This window comes from Onychostruthus taczanowskii, unplaced genomic scaffold (assembly GCF_017590055.1).
Source record: "Onychostruthus taczanowskii isolate IOZ18803 unplaced genomic scaffold, ASM1759005v1 scaffold22, whole genome shotgun sequence".
In the NCBI taxonomy this organism is placed as follows: Eukaryota; Metazoa; Chordata; class Aves; order Passeriformes; family Passeridae; genus Onychostruthus; species Onychostruthus taczanowskii.
In genome coordinates, this window is record NW_024499462.1 from 1,213,785 (window position 1) to 1,233,178 (window position 19,394).

The 19,394-nt window shown below is 44.9% G+C and overlaps 1 protein-coding gene across 2 annotated transcripts in view; it reads left to right on the forward strand.

Moving 5' to 3' along the window:
- The window catches only part of PRKG1 (protein kinase cGMP-dependent 1), a 361,757-nt gene that overhangs the window by 150,666 nt on the left and 191,697 nt on the right, over positions 1-19,394 (forward strand). For both annotated transcript variants that reach the window (XM_041404955.1, XM_041404954.1), the window contains exon 3: positions 17,850-17,963. In XM_041404955.1, coding sequence (XP_041260889.1) covers positions 17,850-17,963 — 114 coding nt within the window. The remainder of the gene's footprint in view (positions 1-17,849; positions 17,964-19,394) is intronic.

Here is a 19,394-nt window from a genome sequence, read left to right on the forward strand (position 1 = left end):
ATCAGGAGAGGTAAAACAATCTGTGCCTGCTGCTGTGGAAACATTTGTTATTTTCCCCTCAATGGGGTTGATGTTGCTGATGCTGATCAGGAGTTCGTAGCTCTTGTTCTGCAATGGAGTTTCAATTATTTCCTAATTCTGCTCCTGTCAGTGTGTGTGTGGGGGAGATAAGAGTCCATAGAGTTGGAGCAGTAAATCTTCCATGACTTCTTTCCCACTGAAAGGCCCTGGAAATTATGGCTATTCGTACCAAAATCTTCCACATTTCAAATTTTAATGCAAACTTACTTTTGTTATAAAACCTTCCAGACAACTCCTTGCTCGGCCTTTTGCTTCCCCAGCTCTTGCCTGTTCTTCCCTGAAGTGGAATTTAAGGGAATTGGATACATCCATGTATGGCTTTTAATGGATTTAATTGCACAAAGAGAATTGCAGTTGTGGGAACAATGGAGCCACTGGAATCCAAGGAGAGGCCTTTCCTCCTTGCTGGGAAAGAGGGATGGAACAGGTACATCAAATTAAGCACATCATGTCTTTATTTCACAACACTCCTGTTTCCCAAATTACCCAGAAACACAATTATCCAACTAAGGAAATGTGAACAATGACATTTAATTTGGGTAAGCCTATAGTGAACACTTCAGATTTTCGCCTCTCATGCTTTTTAAGCCTTTAAAGGAAAATGTGGAATGGGGAAAGGATTTTCAGGTAAAGAGGGGAATTATGGTGACGTTGTTGGGCCCAGTTACTTGTCTGCAGCTGTTTGCCTGCTCCTCTGTGATAATCAACCTTTCCAGCATCATTTGGGGCGTCAGTGGGATGGATGGATGGATGGATGGATGGATGGATGGATGGATGGATGGATGGATGGATGGATGGATGGATGGATTGCTGGAAGTGCTGGCTCTCAGCTGACTGAGCTCCAGGGTTTCTGGGGCAGCTGAGGGTTCCATGGGTCAGGGACCTGGCAGGTCCTGCCTTGTGACATTCCCCAGCAGGAATAAACCGCTGGGTTCTCCAGACACAGCAGCTCTGGCAGTCACTCATCTCTACCTTCTGGAGCCCTTGGGATTTGATGAATCCCTTTTCCCCATCTTGCATTCTGTGGTATTTTACACACCAGCCTGCTCAGACTGGCATTTCTGGGTGTGTTTGTGGTTTGCATGACCTCCTCCTCTCGGAGCATGGTTTAGCTGGACCATCCATAGAAGTGTCTGTACTTTATTTTTCTCCTTCTGTTTTTATTTTCTATTTGAATCTTGCCATCTCAAGGTATCCAAAGTAATGTTTTCTCTCCAAATAGAAATCTAAATCCAGCAGGCATGCTGGCAAACTGGTAACAGGAAGGAGGACTATCTTCCATATCTTTAATTGTGAAGCCCTCAAATATATGGAGCTGTGCTTCTGAGTTCCTGAAGTTCCTGTTGGATCGGATTTTTATTCTCCTCCCAGTGAAAGTGGGTAGTTAATACAAGAAAGCAGCTTGTCTTCTGGATAGGCTGGGGCTAAATCTTTGGTGGCTAATCCCAGACCTTAGGTACATTTTATATCTGTCGTCACAGCCATCATTTGCTGTTCCCAGCCTTTCCATGAAGGATGAGAGAGAAGAATCCTGGTGCTTTCTGCTGTTGGCAAAGTGCCTGCTGAGCAACACAATGAACATGTCCTCCCTGTGGGACAACAGAGGTTTATGGGATCTGTACCCTGTTAGAGGATACAGACGTTCTCCAGGTGACCCTTTCCTTAATCCTGATCCCTGGGATGGATTATCTGCCGAGGAACAATGACCCAGCCTCCAGCTTTGGCGATGTCCCCCTTCCTCAGCAGCAGGTGGGTAGCAGCATCCTTGGGAGAGCTGCTCCAGGCTCAGGTGGACCCCAAGGTAGCGCCTGGCACAGTCAGGTCATCTGACAAGTGGCAGTCAGGCAGGTGGATTAAAAACCTTATTTAGCAGTTGCAAATTTCTCAGTCCCTGAGGTGCTCGTGCCCCATGATTCCCTGTGGTGGCTGTGCTACACTTGTCACTGGGGAAGGTCGGAGGGGACAGAGGGAGGCTGGAGAAGCAGCCGAGAGCAGGTTCGTGCTGTCAGCCAGCTCTGTCTCCTCCTTAATGGCTCAGCAGGACGCGGCTGGCTCGGCTCAGACCTGGCCTTTTCAGCGGGCAGCACAAGGAGCTTCCTCCCTGCAGCTCCTCTGGCACTGATCATGGCCTTAGTGACAGCCAGAATGTGGGAGCAGGAGCCATCCAGACCTGTATCCTGCTGGGGGCATGGAGTCACTTTCCTGGTTTCCTTGTGGGAACTGGGGAAATGTGTGATGCACCTCTGCTCATTCCATCTGTGTGGTGCTGTGGGGGCAGCAGCAGAGCACTGGCAGCAGGGCAGGGAGGGATGGTGGCCCTGTGGGCAGCCCTGGAGGCACCTCTGCAGTGCTGTGTCCAGCTCTGGGTGCTGAGCACAGCAGGGCCAGGAGCTGCTGGAGCTGAGCAAGGGCCTGGAGCCTCTGGGTGCCCAGGAAAGGATGAGGGAGCTGGGGCTGCTCAGGCTGGAGAGGAGCCCCAGCTGAGAGGGGCCCTCAGGCCTGGCTGTCCCTGGCTGCAGGGAGGGGCAGAGCAGGGCCCAGGCTCTGCTCCGGGGCCCAGCCATGGCACCAGAGCCACGGGCAGGGCCTGAGCCCAGCCATTGCCCTGCACAGGAGGCACAACTTCTTCCCTGGGCAGTGCCCAGCCCTGAGCACACTGCCCACACAGCCTGGAGGCTCTCCTCCCTGGCAGGAGGGTTTCTGGCTGGCTACTCTTGGTTATAACCTGTTTAACCCAGTACAAGTTCTCAACTACAGTTGGGGTTTTTTTCTGTTGGAATCCAAAATGCAGAGAGCTCTCAGAACTTTGGGCCTGTAAGCCAAAGCTTTGAATTAAATCCAGGATTTGATCTGAGACCTTGGAAAAGGCTTCCAAACTTAGGTGCTAGAAGGGAGAATGTGGATTTATAGTTTAAAGCAGAATCATGTAAAGCTAAGAAGAGGAAAGTTTAGAGTTTAAGATACTGAAAAAATAAAAGTAGTTACAATGGTAAACAAGAAGTTTAGAATGCAGTACTGTAGGTTTGTGTGTCATAACATGATTGGCTAAGAAAGCTGACACTGTAGCATAAGTCCATAAGACAAAATATTTAAGGAGTGGGTGAAAAGCATAAATACCCTTGTTGGCAGTGTTTTATTAGTCAATAAATCCTTAAAAGGTCTCATAACTAGGAGTCCTGTGACCTTCTGAACCATGTGGTGAAGATGTGAGCTGAACTCACCCTTCCTGCCCATGTAGAAGTTAAGTAAAATAAATCACATCATCTAAAACCACTCAGAAGTCCCATCTTGAATCCTTTAAAAATTCCTCACATTTACAATCAAATTTGCCAAGGCCAAAGCTTAAGGATGGATCAACAACTCATCAACTACAACAGTGCTGTTTTTCATTTTCCGTCTTCAGGAGTAAATCATGTTGGGGAGGTGATATTCAATCATGAGACCATCACTTGGAAAGGGGCTTGCTCATCCAGAGCATGATGAATTGATTTTTGGGGAGGACAGCTTTCTCCCATGGCTGAGTTTGGAGTATCCTCACAGGGTTTCTCTTTGAGAGATTTGCACCTTTTTCATGACAAATACAAAGCATCTGTGATCATCATCTAAATTTATGGCTCTGCAGTGTTGTGCAAGGCACAGTTTCACTGTCCTTTAGGGTTCAATAGAATATTATGTTCTTGATATTAAAAACCTGCAGAAATGTCAGAGCAATTCCAGGTTGTAGAAGAAAGGCAGTCACTTGGAGGAGTAGAAAACAAAAAGCTTTATGTAAACTGCACAGTGGAAGAGAAGTTAATATGTACTCTTGGGGAAAAATTGGGAGCTGGTTCTTGAAAATACAATGAAAAGGAGTAAATCACTTCCCTCAGAGGAGAAATCCATTTGAAAGTTCAGTGTTGGGACCCTCTTTGGCTTTGTGTCCTCCTCCTCTCATCTCCCTCTGCACTCACAGGGAAAAGAAAATAAAGCAGATGAGCTTTGTGGGTGGTTCTGTGTTTCTTTTCAGAACCTCTCATCCATAACCTTTCCAGCTCTTTTCTGGATTTTTGTCCTTAAGTGGTGTTCCCTTCTGCAATTCCAGCCTTCAGTCTCCTGAGAACTTTGATTTGTACAGTTGTGTGCATTCACCCAGGCCCTGTGGCCCTGATGTGTTTGGGATTATTAACTAATTAGGGATCAGTTCATGCAGCTCTCCTGATCTTCACACCCAAAGCACTCTCTGAGCCCTGCTCTTCCTCTCCTTCCTCTTCTCATGCCTTCTAAGAAATGGGTGGTGGCGATTGTGAAATTTTAGCAAGGAAAGGAATAAAAAAAGTTTGTGTGTGAGTGTTTTCTTCCATGCTGGGAACAAATCCCTGCTGGGCAGGAATGGGAATTATGGAGCAGCTCTCCTATGGAGCCAGGCTGGGAGAGCTGGGGATGCTCACCTGGAGAGGAGAGGGCTCCAGGGAGAGCTCAGAGCCCCTGCCAGGGCCTAAAGGGGCTCCAGAAGAGCTGGAGAGGGACTGGGGACAAGGGATGGAGGGGCAGGACACAGGGAATGGCTTCCCACTGCCAGAGGGCAGGGATGGATGGGATATTGGGAAGGAATTGTTCCCGGGCAGGGTGGGCAGGCCCTGGCACAGGGTGCCCAGAGCAGCTGTGGCTGCCCCTGGATCCCTGGAAGTGCCCAAGGCTGGACACTGGGGCTTGGAGCAGCCTGGGACAGTGGAAAGACTCCCTGCTCATGGAAGGGGGTGGCACTGGATGGGCTTTGAGGTCCCTTCCAGCCCAGGGCTGTGTTGGATTGTGTGATTTTGGTGGTGTGAGGAAGCAGCCAGTGTGAGAATGGAGGAGGCAGGAAGTGTTCCAGCCCTGGGCTGTGAGCATGAAAACAGGTGTTTGCCATGAGAAAATAATTCCAAACAGGCCAGACCTGTTTCCCATCCAAACTCCAAACTCCCACCCTGATTTTGTTGGCCAGGGCACTGGTACTTGATAAGTTGGACTTTAATCTTTGGCCCTAACACTTTTGCTGTTCCAGGATTACTAGAACTTCCTGGCCTGCTGAAGAAAAGTCTCTTCAGGGCACCTTGTCACACGAAGCCACTGTCTGTGAGCTGAGAAATTGTTTGCAGGCAGATTATCAGATCTGGGTGCTTTGTTTTCTGCACACCCAGAGAGAGCAATATCAGATTTCCCCCCGCCCCCCGCCCAACCCCTTTTCCACAGTCAAGATCAGTGACAGAGCTCAGAAGCAAATGGGACTTGTCACTCTGTATTCCCTCCATCATCAGAAGCTGCTTCCTGCTGCTCTCTCATGTCCCAGACAGTAATAAATCACATTTTCTAAGCCCAGCCAACGTGCCGATTTGCAAACATGAAATAGCAGCTCATAAGAGAATGCATTTCACATTTGCAGGGAGCAGACATTGCATTAACCTGGAGTGGTGCAAATTGCAGCAGCTGCGAGTGAAACGAAGCTTTGCTACTTCAAAGTTCAGTGCAGACTTGATGTACGCAAAAGTAATTAAAATTCAATTTGTTGTGTTTTCAGAGGAGACTTCAAACACATTTGACAGAGAAATCACGTCCCTTTATATCACAAGGTGTTGCCAATCTTGTCATTTGCCCATTTGTCACCTTGGATTTGGAATGAGAGCTAGTGCTTCCAAGGAGTTTCTTGCTCAGGCAGTGATCACCCAGCAAACTTTGTAAAAATAAATAATTGTTCCTACCTGCATTTTCCAGGATTGTATAAAATGGGTCCAATCTTCCTCGCAGCCCTTTGTGTAACAAACCAAAGAGCTCCTGCTACACTGATTTTCAACCCTGGCGATATCTATTCCCAAAAATGCCACTTCCTCCTGCACCAGGGTTTCTTTTCTGAATTCTCTTTGTGCTTCAGAAATCCTCAGCTGCCTTCTGGGCTGCTCCATCCCTGCCAGCACAGGGCAGGCTTTGCTGGGGATGTTTTACACACTGCTGTGGGGTCAGCAGTGCTGGGTTTTCCAGAGAAGAGCAAAAGTGAAAAGCACCTCTGGTGAAATCAAGATTTGAAGGAGGATTTCTGTATGTTCAGAGCTGCCCAAAGCAGGAATGGGATGGTCTTTAAGGGCCCTTCTGTTGGAAGCCAGGACGTCTCCCTGACAGTCCTGGATGATCCGAGCCCCAGCCAGGGGGGTTTGAAACCCTGGCAGGGGGGTTGGTGAGCCTGGCATGCAGCCAAAGACCCCTGCAGCTCTGAGTTCAACCCAGGGAACAAGTTAACACCTTTGTATGAAGAAGTAAAGGTCACAAAAGTTTAGATAGCATAACAGTAGTTGTCACAGGGTGAAAGGTGAAATTTTGAAGAATTTTACTGGGGGGTCCAGAGGGCCAGATGGAGGAATCTGGGCGTTGTCCTGTCCTTCTTCCGAGCCTCCATCTCCTTGGTGATGGAGGCACTTTGGAATTGGTGCAGAGTAGAAAGACCCTGTCTAACATAGGTGATAGGTATTGGAACATAACTGTAAATATCAAATACATAGTTTGTAGTATAAAAGACAAGGCCAGCCCCGTGGGAGGGCAGGGTGCCTCAGACCGACCTGCAGAACAGACCTCGGCAGGCCAGACAGAAAATGTTTTAGATAAGAAATAATAAACAACCTTGAGAACGACAGCGGAGGACTTCGGATTTCTTCCCGGACAGCTGGGTTGGGGAAAAGAGAATTTACAGGGTCATCTTGACCAGAGGAGATCCCTTCCACCCAAACCATCCTGGGATTCTCTGATTTAGTGTGGTTTAAGCCCTGGTTTCTTGCCTCAGAGCTGCCACCCTGATTCTCAGCTGAGGGCATTTGACTATCAGAACAAACAGCCCTGGGATGATAAATTCTCCTTTTCCCTCTCTCTCAGAATCAAGACTTGATTTTACTTACTTGGTTTCTCTCCCTTTCTTCCTGGTTTTTATTCTTTGAATCAAATGGCCTCCTACAGTTCACAGCACAGGTATTTTTTTCCAAATTACTGATTCCCAGTGTTTTCCTAACCACTTCCACCATTCCCTTTCTCTGCTGTCTGGAGTAAGGTTATCCCTACATGTCTTCCAGGGAAACTCAGCTCCATATTTTAGCACAGGCAAGATTGAACAATTCTGTTTAATCCAACCTGTCTCCCATCCTTTCCCCATTTCCCAGTGAACTCTGGATTTTGGAGTTCTGTGGAAGGAAGCAGCCCTTGAAAAGCTCTGGGAGAAACCACAAAGAGTCATTTGTGAGACCAACAGAGAGGGAATTGGGGCAATAAAGGAGCAGAATCTTTTAAAGCAGTGAAATAATTATTTCATAGGTGTCATTGTTTCCATGTTGTGGTGGAGCCTGAACCCTCCAGGCATGTGAGGGTCTCCAGGGAATCCCCACTTTGTTTGCTGCTGACACTTTTCTCATATTCCTGCTTCTCTTTGTGGTTGTTCTGGATGCTTTATGATCCACTTGGCATTTTTTAATGAAATTCAGGTCGAGCCGCTGGTGTTATTTTCCCATCTCTTCCTAGAAGAAAACAGCTGTGAACTGTCCTTCCTTTTCCCATAGGATGCTTTGGAGGTCTTAAATCAGAGTTAGGTGCAAAGTGGACTAAATATTGGGGTGAAATAAGGAAATCACAGGCATCCATCTCCCTGGGAGGCTGCAGGATAAAAAGGGAAGGGGAGCAGCTCCTGAGGGCCCTGCCTGCTGCTTTCTTTCCCAGTGGAGAAGCTTAAATAGAGTTGTTCACTGTGCTGTGAAGGTGGTTGGGAATCTGAGCAGAACAGAATTATTTTTGTTAAATGGGGAAGGATTTGTTTTCTGAAGAAATCCTTCCCTTCCTGCCTTCAGGGGAGAAAAAGCAGAGTGAAATTCTACAGCGCTTGTTCTGTCAGGAACACTTTGCTGTCAGAAACCTGTGAAGTTTTATTGACCAGCAATTCCAAACCCCTCGTGCCTGGATGAGGAATGAAAGCACCAAAGTGCTGCTGCTTCTTCTGTGTAACTCAGAGCTGAGCTCATTGCAGGTGTCAGGTGAAAATATTGATTTAGGGGAGATCTTCTCCTGCTGCATCCAAGTCACTCCAGTAGGAGCTCTGCCTGCCCAGCCCCTTCAGCCTCACCTGAGGTGTTTATTTACCAGGAAAATGTGGAAAATAGGAGACAGAGGAGCTGTGCTGTGAGAACATGAGACCTGGAATGGGAAATGTGGACTCTCAGAGCAGTGTTTGGCTCTTTGGTCAAAGCCTGTGGGCTGGAAGGACCAAATAGATCCTAATCCCCAGCTGTCCCTCGGGTGGATTTAGCCATGTCCTCATGTTATTTACCACAGGAAGGAGTTGTGAGCACGTGCAACATCACTAAGGCTGCAGTGGCCTTAAAAAGTATTATGGCACTGGAGCATTTGGCTAAAATTGGGCTAAATAAATCCCTCCACCCCACACAATTATTGTGGTGTGCTTTGAGTATGGAGAAAATAACATTTTTCCTCAGATGTCTCCATGGGAAAAGCCAAATAAATTCTGATAGCATTTCTCAGGCTTATTTGGTCTTAAACTGGCACCTGCAGCAGGAGTTTGAAGCTCAATCTTTTAGACTTGTGCAAATGAAGAGGAACTGAACACAGGACAGCTGGGCAGCCTGGAGATCTATGGCCCTGCAGAGCTTCATCCATATCCCATTCCCAAAAACCCTCCAGTGAGCTTTACCCTTGTTGGATAAAACCCAAGAGGAAGGGAAATGGAGCCAGACCTGAATTCTGACTCTCAGACCTCCAGCTGTAACTGGTGACAAGCTCCAAGTCCCTTCAGCAAATGCATTTGGAGTTGAACAAACTGATTTTAGCTCCTCTCAAACCCTCTGGGGTAAGGAGTTTTTGTGGGGATTTCCTTGCAGAGCTGTCAGTGTTTGGCACTGGGATTTGTTCCAGGCGGATTGATGTGTGGATTTATGCACCTGCAGAACAGTGTCAAATCTTATGGGTGTGTAAATTTTTATCAATATTAATTTTTTATTTCTGTGAGTTACAGCTTCTCTAGGAAGTGGCTGTCTCAGGGTTTTTAAATATATCTGTTCTTTTATTGCTGCCTTTCAAGTGCAAGATTATCCTGGGTGAAAAGGGAAAGAAGGGAATGAATTTGTGCTGTTTTTAGGGATCTCAGCCTCTGGGTTTGGTCTGTGTCTTTGATATGATAAGTGATATTGAGACTGCAGAGACTGCATGTCTCAATATCACTTATCAATCCCATATCAAAATTGATTTTGAGTTTGATTGAAGGATAAATTTAAACAGGCTCCTCAGTTCCTCTGTTTTATTTCTTTACAGCTTCAATTTTTGTTTTTGGTTGGGGTTTTTTTGGTTAACATTTTGACATAGAATCATTAAGGTTGGAAAAACCCTCCGAGACTGAGTCCATTAACCCAGCACTGCCAAGGCACCTCTAATCCATGTCCCCAAATGCCACATGCACATGGCCGTCCAACATTTCCAGGGATGCTGATTCCACCTCTTCCAGCAGCCCCTTCCAATGCCTGACCACCCTTCCTGTGAGGAAATATTTCCCAAAATCCAATTTAAACCTTCCTTGGGGCAACTTAAGGCTGTTTTCTCTCGTGCTGAAATGCTTCCAAACTATTTTGAAAAGCCAGAAAATGAAAATGAGAACTCTGAAAAGCAAGGGAGGTTTGCAACTAGGAAATAAATTTGGATGGCAGGATCTAATAGCTGTTTGGGGCAGGTGAGCAAAATGTTTTTTCTCAGAGTATTCCACTGGGAACATCTCAGTGTTTTAAGGGGGATTATTTTAACCAAATGTCAGAGAAGGCCTGTGAAAATGAAACAAATCAGGGTTTTGCTCACAAAAGGCTTTGAGTACCAAAAAAGGGTCAGTTTGCACTCTGGAATTGGAGCTGTAATTCCAGGTTAAGAGGTGCTGAACCAAAATTTGGGACAAACATTGCAGCTCAGCAGGGCAGGCTGTGTCCTTCCACAGAATGCTTGGGGGAGAAGCAGTTTGCATTTGGGTTTGTTTGCTTTTGAGATTGAAACTTGTTATTTATCCAGGTAAGAGTGAGGCAAATTAGACAGGCGTGCCCTGAAGGGTATTTGAGCTTTTCAATATTTTATCCAGGGGAAATATGAAACTCATCCCTTCTGTCTGGTCACTTTTTGCTCACATCTGGGTTTCAGAAGGACTGGGATAAGAGAGTGTGTGTGAGGATAAACTGCCAGCATCTCCCACTCTCTGCAGATCTTCTTGAGTTCAAGCTTAACTCCTTGAGTTCTTAAAAAATCCAACTGAGCAAACCATGCCTTGTGTTGCTTTCCCTAAGGATCCCAGACTTCTCTTTCCCTCCTTTTTTTCAGCCTCCTGATGGATGAATCAGGCAGAGCTGTTCATTTTCTGGGAGCTGTTCAGCTGAGGGGCAGAGTGTGGGATCAGTGCTCGTTCTGGGGTGACACCACCCTGTGTGTGCCTTGGTGCTGAAGGAGATCTTACATCAGACAAAATATCTGGGAGTCCCACAAGAACCAAGGTTGTGCTGGAGCTCTGGAGGTCACCTCTCCATAACCCTGGGCAGGGATCTGTATTACAGGTGGAAAGGTCTTGGAAAACCAGGCTAAATATATGTCTGTGTGTATAGTTTTTGATGTTTTATATGGTTTTTGAGGATGTGCATTTCCCCTTGGGAGTGGGTTCAGTCCACCTGTGTGGAAGAGGTTTTACAGCAACTTCTGTGAGCCAGAGACAAGTTTGATAAGAGGATCCATGTTTACCCCTGAAAGAATTTCCTACCAAGGTTGTTGACATAGAAACCAAGAAAGAAAGAAGCATAAATAAGAGAAACCTGCAACTGCCTATTCCAATAAACACTTTGTTTGTCTCTTGTGACCAATGAGTAAAGTGTAAACTTATGAGCTTTGTAAGAATGTATAAAAAGCATGCATGCTATAATAAAAACAGTTTGAAGCCTTCTGAAAATTGAGTGTGTTGCTTGGTATTGCCTCCATCTCTACTATGAGACACCTGCAAGAAAAAATAGTCATCATCATCATCATCATTACCTTAAGAGAAAAAAAAATTCCAAACTAGTTTTCTGTTCTCCCAGAGAGGAGGAATCTGGAAAAAGTAATTTATTTTGCTTTGACTGCAGATTTTTCTTGTGTGGGTCACAGGAGGAGGTAGTTGGGAGTGCCCACCCCTGTGCAGGCAGAGTGTTTTTTTGGGGATAATTCATTAGGGTTTCTGCACTTCTCCTTTCAAGGGGAATGTTGGCAGTTTGGTGGGCTGGGGATCAGGCACAGCTTGGATTGGAAGATCCTGAAGGGGTTTTTTTCAACCCCAGTGACTCTGGGATCTCCACAGGCTGCCACACTCTGGCTCTCAGTGCTCTATGCCTTCCTCTCATCTGGCTTTTAGTCCCTATCTTTAAAGCCCAGGGGAAGTTCCTTTATCCTTTTTTCAGCTGCTCTCAGTTCTCCCAGCCCTCTCTGCCCCCAGGCTGCTGTTACAGATTTTGCCAATCACCTCCTTTCTTTCCCATTCCCTGCTTTTCAAAACGCTCCTGTAGCCGGGGTGGAAACTGGGATGGAGCTGTGCTCTTATCTCCAGTAATCCTTTTTCTGGAGTGTGCCTTGATTTAAATCCAAGAGGTGTTACTGAACTCACCGCTTCAGGCTGCAGCCGTGGTACACGTTGATTCATGGCTTCAAGCTCAGTTTTAAAACGATTTCTTAAAAGCCAGTGTTAAAAAGCAGTTTTAGGATGTCATTTTTTGGGAGCAGGTCCCTGCCAGCTTGGTAAATACTTTCTGGTTTTGGGTTTGTGCTGGTGTCGGGTTCTCCTAAATAAACTTTGGCATTGGAAATCCCCCCTTCCAAAAAGAGGATTTCCAGGGTCTGGTTGTGTCTGGCTGTCCCAGTGACTGTCGCAGGTCCATCACACTGGGAATGCCTCCCCCTGAGGGTTTGAGAGGAGCTAAAATCAGTTTGTTCAACTCCAAATGCATTTGCTGAAGGGACTTGGAGCTTGTCACCAGTTACAGCTGGAGGTCTGAGAGTCAGAATTCAGGTCTGGCTCCATTTCCCTTCCTCTTGGGTTTTATCCAACAAGGGTAAAGCTCACTGGAGGGTTTTTGGGACTGGGATATGGATGAGGCTCTGCAGGGTCATCCGTCTCCAGGCTGCCCAGCTGTCCTGTGTTCAGTTCCTCTTCATTTGCACAAGTCTAAAAGATTGAGCTTCAAACTCCTGCTGCAGGTGCCAGTTTAAGACCAAATAAGCCTGAGAAATGCTATCAGAATTTATTTGGCTTTTCCCATGGAGACATCTGAGGAAAAAATGCTGTTTTCTCCATATTCAAAGCATTCTCTCAACAATTTGCAGTGGGAAAACAACTTGAAATTTGGCAATATATGCATTATTTATTTTTTTCCTCACTGATGTTGTAGTTATTCTGTCAGAACTTTCCTGAATTTGGGTAAGGGAGAAACCTTATATTTTCCATATGGGCTTATATTTTCCATATGCCTAAGGGCTTGTCACTGCAAGGGTAATTTCTGCTTTGTCTCAAGTGCCATTTTTGAAATATATTCAGCCTTGTTCAGGAAAATCTTCAGATCCAGAGTGATATTTCCCAAAGAAAACTTTCTGCAAACAATCATTCCTCAGTTTTCAGAGCAGAGCTTGAATAGCATCCAGCAAACCAAACTGCAGTCCAAGTGTGAAACAGACACAGATGAAATCAAATATTGAATAGTCATTCATGAATCCTGCACTGAATTGAGGGAATCCTCCTCCCACCCCTCCTGGCATTTTTGGAGTTGTGGGATGAAATTTATATCTTAGGAAGACATGAGCTCATGCTGAACCCTGCTTTTTTACATTCCTCATTTTTCACTAGAAGTGTTTGTATTTTTCAACCTGGCATGGGAATGTGATGAATAATTAGTGCCTTCATGGGTGAACCAGCCTTTTTTTTAAATTTCCTGAGGGTTCAGGACTTGAAGAGGGCCCAGGAATGTGAATAATAGTAAAATCCATTGCTCTTATCCATGTTCCAAAGGCACTGCTGGTAGAGACGACTGAAAATAAGGAATTAGGCCTTCCAGGTGTCTCCTGGGTGTGGAGAAATACAAGGTAGGAACGTCCCTGGCTCATTCCTGCTGTTAAAGCCTTTACTGGACAACAGAAGAAACATTCTTTTTGTACAGAAATCCACTTGGGATTCTCAGATACCCTCTTGTATATTCTCGTATCTTTAAAATTCAGATTTATTTGGATTTTGGAGTCTTAGAAGGTTTTGGCTTGAAGCAGCAAGTGCCCTGTTCCCGTGCTGGTAAGAAAAAGTGAGACCTGATAATGCATTGCAAAAATTCAGTCTATTATATAAATTACACTCAGGCTGACAAGTTCCTCAGGTCAACTTAATCTGTTTTCTTCTGTGACTGGAAAGAGAAAACGACCATTTAATTATTGGGGGGAAAAAAAATGATCCTCCTGATTGAGAGAGTCACATGAGTGTAATTTACTTTATCCTTCCATTCATTTGAGGGACATGGATGCAGTTCAGCCAGAGATTTCAAGTTTAATTTCAAGCCAGTTATTTCAAGTTTAATTGGATGGACTCAGAGTGACAAAACCCCCAATGTCCCCAACAAAACCTCTGTGCTTTGCTGATGGTGTTGCAGGGGACAAAATTGACCCTGGTTTGTTCTTATGTGCTTCGTTCATCTGTATTTTTCCTCTTCTGTGGTTAAAATGATCCGTGTTTAACTTGGCATTCTGGGAAGTTATTCAGGAATTTACCAGAGCACAGACCCTGGCACAGGTTCCCCATCCCTGGAAGTGCCCAAGGCCAGGTTTTGGATCACCTGGGGATATTGGAAGGTGTCCCTGCCCATGGCAGGGGTGGCACTGGATGAGCTTAAAGGTCCCTTCCAAACCATTCTATGATTCTCCACGTATAGATGATTTTCCAGGAACTATTTCCATGACTCCTGAAACTGGGACAGAGGTGCACCAGGAGTAATCCAGTGTCAGCCTATTTTAAGCCTGTTTTATTCAGCGTCAGCCTGATTTTTTGTTCACAGTCTGGAATCCCAGAATGATTTGGGTTGGAAGAGACCTTAAAGCTCATCCTGTTCCACCCCCTGCCACGGCCAGGGACACCTTCCACTATTTTAAGAAGGGCTGTGACAAATCCCTAAATCCTGGCTTTATTTTTGATATTGGGAATATTCCTCGTGGTGAAGTGTAACACTCCACAGGCACCGAGGGGAGGATTCCCAGTGCCCGGGGCACAACTCCGTGAATAATTCATGAATAATGGGCACCATTATCGGTTTGCGTTCCCAAACAAACACCAGCGATAGCACATCTTCATCGGACCGGCTCTGAAGTCAGGCAGCCACTCAGCAATTAAAACTTTAATTGCTCCACAATTAAATTGGCGACTACAATGTAATTAGCACGCAGGGTTTAACTTGGGAAAGCCAGGCTCTGGCTGAGAGGCCCAAGGATGTGTGCTGGGGACCAGGGCAGCAAGGGAATCTGTTCCCTCTTGGATTTCATGGAATATCCCCAAGTGTCGTTCAACTCTAACTCCTAGGACTAGTTTTTCATAAGAAAAGCTTAATTTCATGAGGTTTTAGTGAACCTCCCAGAAATCTTGCAAAGCAACGGGAGGAGGTGAGGCCCTGGCATGGGTTGCCCAGAGCAGCTGTGGCTGCCCCATCCAAGGAAGTGTCCAAGGATAAAAGAACCAAAGAACTGACACTTGGGGGTCTGCAGAACCCAAAATATTTTGAGTTCTGCGTGGTTAAAGGGATTTTTTGAGCTATTTCTGTTGGGAGCAGGCTGGTGGCTTGTGGAGGCATAGATCTCTTTTATTGACCCTTAACTCTGGTCACCTTCTCATGCTCATCCTGGAAAGGGAATGGCTGGAGCTGTTGGAACTGGGGAACTGAAGACACTGAGATTTTTATTTTATGCTGTGTTTGGAAAATCATACACATTGCCCATCATTATGGAATAGCTTCTTACAGCTGACAGAAAAGTGCATTGTTTGTAAGCCAACTAATGCTCCCCAAAATCAGCTTAAGCTGTAAATTAAATATAATGTTGAATTCAATAATGCTCAATATTTGGACTGAAATACAGCATTTTCTGATTCTCCTGCCTGGAGAGAAGCATCTCTTGCATTATTTAGTGTTTGTCTGATGGAGATGCCAAGGCAAGCTGCAGATGTATCTCCATTGATTGATCAATATTGTGTTTTATTCCATTTGGTTCCTTTATCTGCTTGATACAGCAGAACAATTTGTTTGCTCCATAGAAACCTGCACTGTATAGGCTGCCAGGTAGAGAAAGAAAATGCGAAGAATCCTACAGCAGTCCTTTGACCTTTTAATTCCATAAGAGGCGAATTTTGCTCACATCTGAGCATCTTATGGTGAGGTGTTTAACGTTCCAGATTGCCTAGTTACACAGCAGGGGGATGGGAGGCTTTCTCCAGGATAATAAATTGTAATTAAAGAGCACATTAATTACCAAACCACAGAGCATTGTTTTATCTAATCTTGCCAATACCTGCAATATCGTGCTGGGAAATCTTCTCTTCACTTTTAAAACAAGTATTTTAATTTCATCAGCAATGTGTTTCTTGTGCTCCCCAACACTTGGGAATAATGTGATCCCATCTGTGCATTACTCAGAATTGCCCATCTTTCTTTGGAACCCATGAGCCAAAAGTCAGGTAAAGTAATTTCCTTTTGCAGGTTTTTGTTGTAGAGCTTTATCCAGCACAGCTTTTTGCAGAAAAAGTTGCTGAAACTCAGTTCTATTAAACAAAAAAATTACATTCTTCAAAATTATTTAGGAATCTCTGAAGCGTGGGAGGCCCCACTAAAGGCTGATATTGCTCATTCTTGAGATAAAAAAAACCACCTATTTTGTTCTTCTTGTTAGATTGATTCTTAATATGAGGAAATGAATCAAACATTTATAAAAATAGTCATAAAAATTAACTTGCAACGAAGATATTTGAATCTCCCCTAACTCTGCTTCTGTATCACAGAAAGCACTGTTGCCATTTTACACTCCCACAGCCCAGGTAGCATTTAGGTCATAATAATATTTACCAAACAGCCACTTTCAGCTTCATAAATAATAATCTTTTCTAACCCAAATGAGTCTGTGTTTCAGTTCTCTGATTGTATTCTGTGATCCCTGAAGCTGTTTCCCAGTTTGGGGTGCCAGGGGAGGTTTTTTAGTGGTTGCTAAGATTTGAAACATTTGCTCTTTTTTTGGTGGGAATATGGGAATAACCCTGTAGCCCCCTCACATCTATCCCCTTGTCCTTCTCCTGGCTCTTGTTTTTCAAATCTTGCCTTTCAAACCCTCCATTATTTAAAAGATGTGTCACTTCCAACCTCCCAGGTTGGTCCTCAGCTCCTTTCTTTCCATCCAGCCTGGGATTTTAACCCTTCCTCACACATCCCTTCCCAGCATGGTGCAGGTAAGCTGATAAAGCAGATTTTCCCTCATAAAACGAGATATTCAGAAAGGCAGGGGGTGGAGAGATGGGAATTAAATAATAGCCACGGGTCAGAGTAATTTTCTTTTCTATGATAGTTCTGTTACTCATGAATGAGTGTTCTCAGGGATTAGTTTCTCAGGGAAAATGAGCAAAATTACACTGCTGCTTTCATGTGGGGTGTCAAAGACCTAAATCTTTTCTTTTTTTGAACACAAAAAATTGGGGGAAATTTCACCTGAAAGTCTAAGAGGTGAAACAAAGTTCACACTGATTTTGGTGTACTGTATGTCCTGACTGTACAGATGCTCTGTAGGCACAGATTTTGTGGTAGTTGGGCGTGGGGCTGCAGCCAAGCCTCATCCCCACTGTCTCAAGCCTCATCCCACAGTCTTCAAGCTGTGCCAAGGGAAATACAGGTTGGATTTTAGGAAAAAGTATTTTACAGGAAGGGTGATAAAGTTCTGGAATGGCCTGTCCAGGGAGGTGGTGAAGTCGCCATCCCTGGATGTGTTTAAAACAGACTGGATGTGGCACTGGGTGCATGGTTTAGTTGAGGTGTTGGGGCTGGGTTGGACTTGATGATTTTTGAGGTCTCTGCCAACCCAGTGATTCTGGGAATTCTAATGAGCTGCAGCTGTGCAGGACAGGTGACTGATAAGCCTTCTGAAGGGGAATGGTGTTACTGTGTGTGAGCAGATTCCCTGAAGCCTTCTGGCCTGGTGAGGTGTTACTGTGTATGGGGTGAAGCTTTCTGATATTGTCTGGTGGTACTGTGTTTTATGGCTGTCTCAACTGTGGCAATGCTCTACTAAAAAACCCTCAAGTGTTAAAAGTTTCTGCATGCAACAGTTGGTTTTAACATTTTTCTGAGTATGTATGCTTTTCTTTGTAATATATTTAGCTCCTTTTGAACTTGGACGGTTCTGGTGGTTTTTTGTTTTTTTTTTTTTGTTTGTTTGTTTGCGGTTCTGGTGGTTTTTTGGGTTTTTTTGTTTGTTTTTTCTTGTTCACAGTATGGAATTCCTTGGGTTGGAAGGGACCTTAAATCCCATCCTGTTCCATCCCCTGCTATGGCCAGGGACACCTTCTACTATGCTGGGTTGCTCCAAGCCTTATCCAAACTGGCCTGTAACCAAATAAATTTGAAATGTTAACTCTAAAAAAACTATTTGCCTTCCTTTTAAAATGTCTGAAATTATTTTAATTGCCCTTTTAAAATAGTCTTTCTCTCTTCTTTTTCTCACAGATGGGAAGGTTGAAGTGACAAAAGAGGGAGTGAAGTTGTGCACCATGGGACCTGGCAAAGTTTTTGGGGAGTTAGCCATCCTCTACAACTGCACCCGGACAGCTACTGTCAAAAGTAAGAGCATTTTAGATGTTTTTTCTTCTCTTCACTTGGAAGCTTCAGCCTCTTTTAGGTGTTTCACTTTCTCAGTGAATTCAACTCTTTAGGGTATGGATGTTGGTATGGAATTTAGGCACTCTGTGTGAAGGAGATGCAGAGGAAAGGCATCATTCAGTCACTCAGGCTGGTCCTACCCCATGCAGAGGAGCCTGAAGCTTACACCACAGTTTTCCTTACAATTCCTGCTGAATCTCATGATAATTATTTTCTTATTGCTTAGAAGAACCTTTCTGACCTGTGTAGGTCTTCAAGGGTAACTCAGTAAGCCAAGCTTAGTTTTTGTTCAGAAAAAGTCATTGTTTTCCCACTAAGCTGACTAAAATAAATCAGGGGAAAAAAATCTGGATGGCACTTGATCCCCTGCTCGAAACTCCTCAGCACTTCTCCTGTCACCTGTGTTCTTTTATGAATGTTCTGGGCAAAAGCTTGGCTTGCACAATTAAGCAGAGGAAATAAATCACATTGCTATGTATGATTTAAATGGGTTTTTGTTTATGTTCAGATGCAGATATAGGATATCACAGTTCTCCTTGATCTTGAGGACAAGAGTTTATGGTGGTGTCTGAAGCAGAGAGAGAGATCATAAATAGTTGTGTGGTTTTAAAGTGCTGTGAGGGAAGAGTCACAAGAGTACAGATGCTACAGAGTAATCCAAACAAGAGGTGCAAACTTAAATAATACCAACCAGTGGTATTCTTGTGCCAGAATAATGAGCTGTGCAAGTCCCTGCTCAGAAGAAAGCCTTTTCCAAATATCTAATTGTGTTTAAAAAAAAAAAGAGAAAGCAAAAGAACAACTGGGCAGGAATGTGAAAGCAGGAATAGATAAGTGGATTATTTTCTGCAGCATGTGCTGTTCTCTGTAGGGCTGAAGGACATAACTGATGTTCTCTGTTCTCACCTGGGCAAACCTTCCCTTTTCACAAGTGCTGGAGACCTAGGTGAGGGTGAAAAACTCAGCAGGTTTGTGTGGTAAATACAGCTGGGGAAGGTTGGAAAGAGCAGAGAGAAAGGTCACATCCCAGAAAGGGCAGTGAGAGGATGGCTGTGGTTTAGTTCCCCTTAGGAATGCAGAGCTAGAGGGTGCCTGAGAGGAATCCCACAGAACCACTCTGTTGCTGTGGCCATTCTCACCTGCTTGTGCAAGGCATTCCCACTGCAGGATTTCCTGTATTTTTTCCACGCCTTCAGGCTCCCCTCCTGAGCAAACCTCCGGACTGGCACGTGGCATTCAGTTGTCCCAAATCCCTTAATCCTGGTTAAACTGGGGGCAGGAGTAAGGTCACTACTCAGAGAATCCTTGCCTCAAGGAAAAGGAGTCTGTGTCCCTTGTTCCTTTCCCAGCAGCACTGTGTAATTAGAGTTCTGCTGGGTTTTAATCCCTTTC